At 33.0% G+C, this 11,439-nt stretch overlaps 1 protein-coding gene across 1 annotated transcript in view; it reads left to right on the top strand.

The window, feature by feature from the left end:
- Positions 1–10,612, top strand: part of LOC117170713 (synaptogyrin) — a 349,909-nt gene extending 339,297 nt beyond the window's left edge. Inside the window, exon 4 of the mRNA XM_033357716.1 lies at positions 6,963–10,612. Within this exon, the coding sequence (XP_033213607.1) occupies positions 6,963–7,157 (195 nt within the window). The 3' untranslated portion in view covers positions 7,158–10,612. The remainder of the gene's footprint in view (positions 1–6,962) is intronic.
- The last annotated feature ends 827 nt before the right edge of the window (positions 10,613–11,439 follow it).

Below are 11,439 nucleotides of genomic sequence, written 5' to 3' on the forward strand. Positions count from 1 at the left end.
AAAAATACGTGTCCTTTATTTTTCATCAAAGAATATTAAAAAAAATAATTCGCGTCAATTAAAATTTTGAATGTAAATCCTGCATGGAATCACCCATATATAATTATATATTTATAGATTTGAATTTGACCAAGAAAAAATTTGCAGCCCATTTTTCACCCTACATGATTTCAAACAGTATAAAAAAAGATATTTTTTAAATAGAAATTTTTTTATATAGGGTTTTTCCAAAAAATCAATTTCAATTTTAATCCACCAAACCATGTATTTATTTATGAACTGGTTGTCAATATATAGGGGCCTAAAGTTTTCACGCGTTTTTTCACCTTCAGATTAGTGTAACTTCTTTTAAGGTGATCCGATTAGACTTTTATTCTAGTTTTTGGAAAGCTCTTTTTATTTACTTTAAGACTATTATAAGGATATAATTTTAAAAAATGTGTTCAATCAAAATTGAAATGGATTTTTAAAAAAACTCATATTTATAAATTTTTTTTCTATTCCAAAAGAATAGATTTTTCGTACTCTTTTAAATCATGTAGAATAAAAAGTGGGCCGAAAATGGTTTCTTGGTCAAATTTAGATTTTTAGGCTTGAGGGTACCACGTTAAACTTCCGCAGAGCTCAGGCACGAATACTGTCAGGTCCAATGTGCCGAAAAATTATAACTAACTTTTTTAAGATGATTTTTTGCAAAAATATATAAACTACGTTATATATTTCATCTTGCACGGTTTATTTAATTCGAAATGAGCGTAAAAATCGAAATTTGAACAAGAAAACATTTTCAGCCCACTTTTTATTCTACATCATTTCAAAGAGTAGAAGAAAAGCCCTTTTTTGAAATAGAAACTTTTGTTCTAAATATGGGTTAAAAAAAATCAATTTGAATTTTGATTTTAAAAAAAGATATAAAATTTTGATTTTAAATATATCATTATAATGGTCTTAAAGTACATGAAAAAAAGCTTTTCAAAATACAATAATAAAGGTCCAATTAGATCACCCTAAAACAAGTTACACTAACGTGAAGGTGAAGAAACGCGTTAAAAAGTGATTAATAAATGAAACTATGGTTTGGTAAATTCATGTAGATCCTCTAGGACTACATATTCCAACCAAGTTTCAGCCCGATCCAAAAAAGTTGATTTTAAGTGGGAACACTTGATGTGTTGTGCCGCATATAAGATTTTGTATGCACAAGGAACAACTATTTAATCTAATTATTTGAAGCAAAAATTAATTAAACCGTTTTTAGTTCTGTATATGTGTATATGGGCCGGAATACGTCAAGTATTCCAACCTAAAAGTAATTTTTTGTATCGAGTTGAAACTTGGCCGAAATATAGTCCTGGTGGACCTACCGTGACTCGCCAAACCTTTGGTTCAATTATCATCTGGTTGTCAATATACAGGGGCCTGAAGTTTTCACTTTTCCACTTGTTTCTTCACATTCGAGTGAGTATAACTTGTTTTAGGATGATCCGATTAGACTTTTATTGTAGTGTTTTTACAAGCTACTTTCATGAAATTTAAGCATATTAAAATATATATATTTAAATTTTTTATACTTTAAAAAAAATCAAAATTGAAGTTGATTTTTTGAAGTAAAAAAAATACATTTAAAAAAATTCTATTTCAAAAAATAGCTTTTTTAATACTCTTTAAAATAATGCCAAATGAAGAATGTATCGAAAATGTTTAAATTTTGTTTGGAAAAATAAAATTCAATTTTGGGAAAAACCCATCATTAAAAAAAATATTTTTGAAAAAATATCTTTTCTAATACTCTTTAAAATCATGTAGAATAAAAAATGGGCCGAAATTGTTTTCTTGGTCAAATTTAGTTTTTTACGTTCGAGTTCTTTAATATATCGTTATAATAGTCTTATTGGCATGAAACTTTGAAAAATGTATTAGAGTACAATAAAGTACGTTTAGGTACTGCATTTTGGTAGGAACTTCACTGAAAATTATTTTATCTTTTTTCTGAACCTCGACATTTTTTGAACGTTCGAACTTTTTTTATGCATAAAATATCGTTCTCAAACTTTATGTCACATGCCCTTAAAGTACATGAAAAGAGCATCTGTATATTGACAACCGGTTGATAAATGAACTTGAGGTTTTATGGATTAATGTAGGTTCACTAGGACTATATTACAGTCAAGCTTCAACCCGATCAAAAAAAATATTATTAATTTTAGGTGGGAACACTTGACGTATTCTGCCCCATCTACTAGAATAAAATTTTATGTGTCAACCGGAAGAACTTTTGTACATATACTTTGTGAAATAAACTGATTGAATTTTGAGGTTAAAGCTAAAGTCGGACAGCTTAAATGGATTTTACATAAAACAATCAACATTCGTTTATCAAGTGATTTCTTAGTAAATATCTTTCCTTCCGCTTAGGTTTACAATACTTTATACTTACATTGCAAATTATTTAAGAGCATTGGAACCATGTCCTAACATCAAATTAAATCTAAACTTAAACTGAAATTTAAATCATAACTGATAATGTGCTAACTTATAATTTATAAGCAAAAAAAAACAATCAAGTCAAAAATTTACATATTTTTAACTAAAGTAATCACTAAAAACGAGATATTTAAAGATTATACTTACCTGATAATGAATACAAAGGTATAGCCTCTTCAAAAAAATTTCACACTCTCTCATAGTTTTCTCTTTTCTCATCTACCAAAATTCCAGCTACATCTAAATCCTAATTTCCAAAAAGCAAATTTGTGGCACCCAAAAAGATAGCCGGATCTAAAATATCATTCATATTCGCGCCCATTCCTCCTTCTTTTTAACAAGCTCAGAGCTTTCACTCAAACCATAAGACGGAGCATGATATTAGAGCACATTACGAATAAAATCGGTATTGAACGCTACACTTTAACAGCAAATCATGAAAAAACGCAACCATTTTGCAATCTTTTTCATGAAAATTACAGCAGCATTCATAACATCTGCAACTTGCATCAATTTTAACCAATAAGATCACCCACAGTCACCATCTGACAGTTTCCTGATTTACAGAGGTTGAGCACCGCGCTGTAGTATTCTATGGCACCTAAGTCTTACATACGTTTTTTTTTAGTATATTTACCCAGGTAACAAACTTGCCTGGCACATTACCGTACCGATGGGCGGCAAACGGCGTGCCAGCAGTAAAGCGTCGTTTGGTCTATATGAATGAGCAGGAGATCAAAATGCGGGCACAATATGTCGCCCTTTGCAATCGCGCGTGCAAATGCTCTTGAAGACCGTTACGCGCACGACGGCCGAGGAACGATGTGCCTGCCATAGTCGGAATCAATGACCTGGAAACTGAAAGCCCTCTACTGATGGCAGATTCAACTATAATTTCCCACAGTTCGCTGTGCGTCCTCCTAAATTCCAAGATGGGCGTTTTGACCAAATCAACATTATCAACAGCCGTTAGAAAATAATTTTTTTTTGCTAAACAATCGGTTCATTCGTGTGATCTGAAAGGCTTGAAAGCGTGTCTACATTTTTCTTTTAAAGGATTTGTATTCGCGAGTTTGTCTTTTCCGAGCCCAATGGTGCTTACACTGAGCTACTCATGTGCTTGAACAGTGGTCCTGTCAATCGGACTGTGTGCCGGCACATAGGGTGGGATCGTGCCGACTTTTTGTTATCTGAGTAGGATCAAAATTTTCAAAAAACATCTTACAACCCTACTGAAAATTCATCTATATATTCCTATACTGGATCCTATGTTTCGGAACCTATATAGGAATTTTCAGTAGGGTCATAAGATATTCATTTTAAATTTTACCATAGTGATAGAAATTTGTATAAAAAAATGTTTGAAAACATAAAAATAAATTATTGACACGATAGTCTCATAACATTGACAATTGTCATTTAATACTAAAAATATTTTTTTAACGAAGTCCGACGCATATGCCTCGCACATAAGTTCCTCTTAAAACGTGCGACACATATGCCTCGCACCACGTGTCTCTCACTGAGTGCGACGCAAATCTCTTGCACCCTGCTCGAGCTGCATGCCTCGCACGTCATGTCTGTAACGTGTCCCGTACGATTGTTATCTGAATACTTACCAACAAAATACCAAGATGTAGTTCATCCATCCAATCAAACGAATCATGTGCGCCCCTATAATTAAATTACATCTAAACATTTTCATATAACTTTTAAAAAAATTCTAAAATGTCAAGATGCTTTAAATAAGACTATTAGTGCTTGCGAATTCGAGGCAAGGAATCTATCACTCCATTCGATATAATATCGTTTCCTGATTGATTTCTGAGGCCAATGATTACACAGAAATTATACGTCGGGAAAGCACTGATGTGTTTATTATCGTGGCCCCAGTTATGAGGACGGAATCAAACGAAGAGCTTATTGACATACTTTAACTTCCTGACAACACTATGCCAAAATAGTCCTGCGCCATATCTTTTCGTGCCACAACGGTTACAATAGAACGGGAAGTACATTTTTTCACTGAAGCAGTTTCCTAAGTATGAGGCAGTCGCATTAAAGGTGGCATGAGAAAAGTAATTTTATTTTGTAGGTTAACTGTGCAAAAATTTCAATTAAAATCCTAACCTGCGAGAACTTTTCCCGACAGTAATGATGAAGATTAGTTAAATTAAAATACTATCTTAAATGGGAATATGCAAGCTGCCATTCTGTTTCCCCGCCAAATTCAAAAACGCTAAATTGATATCGAATTATATAAATACACTTATATGATATAGATTATTTATTTTTAAATTAGACTGAAACATTGTTATCAAAACATAAATTATAAATGAAATTACATATGATATAATTTATGAAATATTTAAATTGGACTATATGATTTTTTAACCAACACATTTGCCAAAAAGTAGCTCTTGCAAAAATTATGATTGCAAACGAAATTTTACTTAGTTTATAAATAGGCGTGCGCTAATATTATAATCATATGATTTTTTAAATAAATATTAACAAATAATAAAATAATAATATACTATAGGTCAAACATTAATACAATACTATTTCAAGAGTTTATTATGATAGCTATTTATATTTCACATCATACGTCCTTTTTATTTGCGTGTGTTAATGTCCGTCGTTCTGTAGAAAAACGGGTTCCTAACCTTACTTTCTTCTGGATCTCATTTCGCTTTAATATATCAAAAAAATGCTCATAGGCAATTTAATTACATGTATACATAATCTTCAGACCCCCAATATTTAAATCATATTGTAATAGTCATAAATATTAGTAATAACTTCGCATAATCTTGAATTCAAATTCGGTTTCCATTTGTCGCGTCTACAATTTATGATACACATTGACAGTCTTTCTCTTCGCTCCAGTGGAAAACGGTAAACTTTAAATCCATCCTCGCTTCTATTTTTACAAAACGGAGCACTGCAGCGGACCATTTTTCTTATATTCTAAACTTAATTTTAATTAAACTATACGACATGCTTATCGCATTTTTTCCCGCGAACTGTCTAGGAACCAAAATTGCGGTTGCTTATTCCTGTCTGATATAGCACCCTAGTTAAGACAGTCCCACACATGGTTCGTTGGTTTGTGCAGGTCTAGCGGAAAAGCCCCAAGTGCAGCCACCTCCACGTAGTAGATTCTGGGTCGAATGTTCGCTCTTTTTCGGCCACAAATGAGACATCTCTGCCTCCAGGAGCATATAACTGGCATTTTGCAGCTTGAATATGAGTTTTGATCGCAAGTGACACATCCTAGCCCAAAAATATAGCCGCTTTAACCAAACTAAAATTGACAACAATTTTGGTATTATCAGTAGAAATTTCGAAATTTTGAGGCAAAAATTCTCATCTGATTTGAAAAAAATGTATATTTTTAAAGTCAAAACTTAGTATTATTTGTCCATGATTACTAAAGTTGATTTCGTGTGCATTCACTGATACTGCATAAAATAAAGCACCGAGCAACGAAAAGGTCTTCAATAATTGACAATACAAATCTAGGAGCCTTTGAATTGAAAGCTATTGTTTATTAATTTTTAAACTTGTTTAAAATGCACAAATCTACACACGAAATGGCTGTTTGTGAAACATGTGCGCAAATGAGGTGATTGTTAACGAGAGAGAAACTTGCACCATGAGCTGAAGGTTAGCGGATGAGCGAAGCAAGTTCGATGACGTATAGTCATGGAAATAAAGAATTCCATGCTTTTCTTTTGTAGGTATATTATGGCATTTATTTTAAGTGGGTACTTTTACATGTTATTTTAAGACAGAACGAAATTTTTAGTAACTAAAATTACAACTAACTTAAAGTAATTCGAATCACAAGTAAATTATAGCATGTTCGACGTTTGAAATTAGATTGGTCCTATTCTCCTCACTTTTGCTTTTTATATTAAATTTAAGTAGTTTTAGGGAGGAATCATTCTGTATTAAAATTTGTAATTTAATAAACTTCTTTACTATTAATAAAATATTCTTTACAAAGCTCAAACTAATTCAAAAAATTAGTTTTACCGACTTTTTCCAACTTTTACCGTAATCACCGGCAATGCCGCGTATTATCATGATCACATTTGCGCACGCATGCCCGCCTTCTTAGCGCAGCTTTAATACGTAACACGAAATAGGGATACTACTACTTACTATTCCTTTGTGCTGAAGACCATGTGCTCGTTGTAACAATCGCTCGTTATATCGAAGGTCGATATAGCGAGATTAAAGTGTAGTACTTGTTTGTCGCCCGCACAGACTTGTGTATTTTACCACTTTGCATATCGCTTAGTGGCATGGAAATCCTTACTTTCGATGTGGTTGTTGCAATAAATGTATTTACAATTTGTACACTTATCGTAAAATCTTTTTTGAATTTAAAAAATCTTGATAATTACTTTGCAGAATTAAGGATCGAAAATTATTTCTCTATTAAAGTCTTGTATCTATAATTTTTACAGGCTGGATGTGCTTGGTCTGCATTTCAAAGATTCAAGCAAGGTACAGATGCAGCATTTGCTCCCACGTATGAGGCAGATCCTACAGGGGAACAAGGTTACACGAGCTATCCTGATGCTGCTGATGTTACGTATCAAGAGCCACCATTCGCTCAACAACAGCGAAGTTTAGGAGATTTCCAAGCTCCTGCGTATTAAAATCATCCAGATGTGTATTACGTAAACGCATATTCACGTACATGGAAAACACACACATACAGGGTGTTGCACAACCTGCGTACGCATTGCCAACTTATATTCGGTATGAAAACAGTGAATTAAAGAGTCCTTTGTGGAAATGTTCTCAAAAGCATAATTATGTGATATGCAGACTTCTGTTTCTTTTCTTAAGTTGCTTAAGATTGTTCGGCTCCAATGGAAAAGTGACTTTAAAAAACAAATCTTCAGTATGTTCGTAGAGGAGTTTTTGATTCCCTTTTTCAAATCGAATATGAATTTTTTCCCAGTTACGGAGATTGCACCCAGCTGGGTGAACAAGTATTTCCTTTTGCTGTTTTGTGCAATAAGTAATTCCATGTACTGATGTAATTGACTCTACCTCTAAGAGAGTGGTTGTGAGAATAACTAAATTTAAAGACCATAAAATCAAGTTTAAAATAACGCTAGTGGCTCAAATAGACTTCAATTAGCAAAAATTAAGATGGACAAAGTTACAATGTGAAAAATATTGTCAAAGATTAGTAAAGCTTCATATCCTAATTTTTTTAGAACAGTAAAAAGGACAAATTAGACGTGTTTCTTAGTTTGTCAATAATTATTGTGATACATACTATATTGTGTAGAGAAAAGGACTTAAGGGCATTTGACGCACTCAAATACCTATGTTACCGACCTCACTTGTTTAGTTCACTGAATTTTCTTGGAACATAAAAACTTTTCTTGCCAATAAAATATCGGGCTGCAACTTTGGGAAATGTATAAGAGAACTATAAACCAAGTTTGCGTACTTCATTTGCGTAGAAATTTCGATAAAAATTATTTTCAAAGAAATTAAAACCAGGACCATTTCTGACATATTCCCTTTGTACATTGAAAGTTTTTCAACCTAAGTACTTTTTTTATACGTAAAATATCGGCCTTAAACTTCGAGAAATGTAAGAGCCAACAGTATATTACATTTATGTACGTTTTTTACATCTCGCAGATGTTTTATATATAAAAAAGTTCTTAGGTTCAAAAAATTTCGAGGTTTTTTTAAAAAAATGTTTTCAGTTAATTTCTTTTAAAATAATTTTAATCGAAATTGCTACTCAGATAAAGTACATAGACGTACTTTATGGTCTTCTGATAAATTTTTCAACGTTTTAGTCTAATATTTTATTGACAATAATAGTTCTTAAGTACAAAGAAAATGTTCAGTAGACTGAAAAAGTGAGGTCGATAATAGAAAGATGTGAGCGTGTCGCATGTCCTTAATCTGAATAAAGAGTTTCAAAAAACTTAAAAAGCTATCTGAGCACGCATAAAACCAATTTTTGGTTTGTTAACGAAGGACTATAATAACACAGTTTCTTAAAATATATATTGATGTATATTTTGAAGGGATTGAAAAGAATCAAGGTTTCAGATAAAAACCTGCAAAACTAGCTAAATGTCGGAGTTCAGGAAATTCTTCCATGCAAATTTTCCTTTTTTCTAAATTCCTAGAGCACTTTAGGTATTTAGGAAATCTTAAAACGTAAGCTTAAAATTAAAATATACAAAATAATATTACTTAAAAGATTTGTCAGGCACCGATTTGCAAATGAATCTGGAAGTAAAATTGTTAGCATAGACAAAATAGGCTAAAAACAACACCTCACCGAGAGTTCTTCGAAAAATGATCTTGTTGAATATCGGCTTTACACATGACATCAAACTATTCAGAATTGTAGGAGAAAAGTTGTCATTTGTAATACATGGAATACAAATTAAGCCCTAGGTAGCGCCTTAAAAGAGGTGACCAAGAGTTCAGAAAATTGAATTGCAAGACTGAAAGAATCAACGCAAATAAAAAATGTGTCTTTGTTTTAAGCCCCGGAATAAAATGTAGCTCTCTTTGACATCAAAGTGCTTCCTGCCGACACAAATAATTCATATTCTTATATTAAATTAACAGAATGTACAATTTCAACAGAAACGGTCAAAATTTTCGATGTATTTATATTTTACGTCTAAACGAGTTTTCATTAATACCTGAAACGCTCTTGGAATTGAAGGTCTCTACACAATAGGACTTAATCAGTCGACGCGGCATCGACGCAACGTAGACGTAGCATCGACGAAACTCGCGCGCATTTTTTGCAAACTGTTGGAATTTTTTAAGTTCAAGCTTTGCATGTGCGTAGCAATAAGAAATGACGGGCGTTTTGAATCTCTGCGCTTCATCTACGCAAACGTCAAACACAATCAGTGCAACTTTTAGAGCATATACACCTGGAGGGAGCCAGTCAATGGCATAGTTGTTGGTAAATTGAGAGAGACAGACAATGAGTTAGCGGGATAAGCTATCTCTCTTGCGCAGCAATCTAATTGGCTGTTTTTGTTCCACTCTAAAAAAAGGTAAGATAGTTTACATGTATGCGCAAGTGCACCGCTATTTATGGTGCACATTTAAATCGACCAATCATGTTGCTGCGCGAGACAGATAGCTTATCCCCCAGTATTGCCTTTTCTCTCACTCCGAATCGCCAAACCGGCCACAACTTTTTCACACGCGCGGTTCCCTTCACGTATATATGCTCCAAAGTGTAACTAGTGGTAGAGGCACCAGATAAGGGGAAATTCACGATATTGGTGGTTGATAGAATCGAGGTCCGACTGTACCATACTTAGACCAAACAGAGTTGGCAACAGATGTGTGCGTGTTTCGTCAATGTTGCATTGACGTTGTGTCGATACTGCGTCAATGTATCAGGTCCTATTGTGGAAAGACCTTTAGAGAAGTGATCGGAAAGTATTCTAAATATCTGAATAAACCAGAAATTCAGCGAAAAAAATTGACACCTGTCTGGAAGATTTTAACAAGTTTCGGTATTTACCCAATTCCCTAGGTTGTTAGCGAAAACCCTGATTTTTGTAAATGGTTACGAAACATATATGTTGTAGGTAATTAGCAATATTAGAGTTTCGACATAATCACTCAGGAATTAGCTAAATTTGGGATTTTAAGAAAATATTCAATTCAGGTTTATATTTTTTCCAAATCCCTGGCTTATTCAGGAATTCAGAACACGTTTAAATAATTCCTCTAAATTCCTAGATCGTTTTAAATATTTAGGAAAACTTTACATTTAAGCATAGATTTATTCATTTTGTTTTATAATTTATTTAGAGTTTAAAATGAAAATACATGCAACTAAGTATAATTTAAAAAATTTGTCGCAAACTGATTTTCAACCGTCAGACAATGAATAGCTTTTTGTAAATGCATTTTAGTACTCGATACTTAAATTCGTATATTCTTTGTTGTAACAGAGCTATGATAAATAATATTCAATCAATTTTAAGTTATTTCAATTTTAAATCTTGAATAAATTAAAGTTCATGGATTCTAGCGTCACATTTAATATTCCATGTAAATAAGGTTTTGTCAATTCGACATAAAGGTCCGATAAAAAGAAAAAAGATCTTCGAATAAAGTATACTTTCACGAAGAAAAAACGTTTGCCTGTAAAATTAATTCAAATTATTCAAGAAAAATTGTTTATTCAACAAATTTTATTAATTGTCTAACGATTGGAAATCCCTTCGAAAAAAATCCTTTCAATTTTACGTATTTAACGTATTTTAATCTCTAAAATAATTATAAAACAAATTAAAAGTCCTGAATAAGCCCGGGATGTAGAAAAAAGGTACCATCTAAATGAAATATATTCCTAAAATCTCGTGTTCAGCTCATTCCTAACGTTTTTTTTTTAGCCAACCCCCCTAATTTTCCAAATTATCTACGACGTAGCCAGGAAACAAAAATCCATTCATTTGCGTTTGATTGGATGTTGCGGTCTCTTGAATTGTATATCTATCCCTGGAATTCCAGATGGCCACCCACTAGTCACGCTGACTTTTGAATGAGAACACGATTTACTGATTTTTATTGAGAGCAGCTGCCGCTATACGAAATATCACCCGCTCCCGGCTAAATCACAGTAACTTTTTAGCTAACATCATATCTCACGATCGTGAAATAGGTGATAACATTCCGCGGTGGACTCAATACGACAATCCGGCAAAAGTCTCGTGCACGCTGAGGACACGGAATGACCGAAGAACGACGGCCTTCTGCATCTTCCTTGCAGGGGTCTTAATATTTCGTTAATAAGCAGGAATACTTTTGAGGCTATAAACCAGTGAAAGTTTGGCACCTCCAGAAGCACCGACTTTCAGGAAGACTAACTTAACAGAATATTTAGGGTATAACCATCGCAACTTTCTTATAAAG

This window comes from Belonocnema kinseyi, chromosome 4 (genome assembly GCF_010883055.1).
Source record: "Belonocnema kinseyi isolate 2016_QV_RU_SX_M_011 chromosome 4, B_treatae_v1, whole genome shotgun sequence".
NCBI classification, from domain to species: Eukaryota; Metazoa; Arthropoda; class Insecta; order Hymenoptera; family Cynipidae; genus Belonocnema; species Belonocnema kinseyi.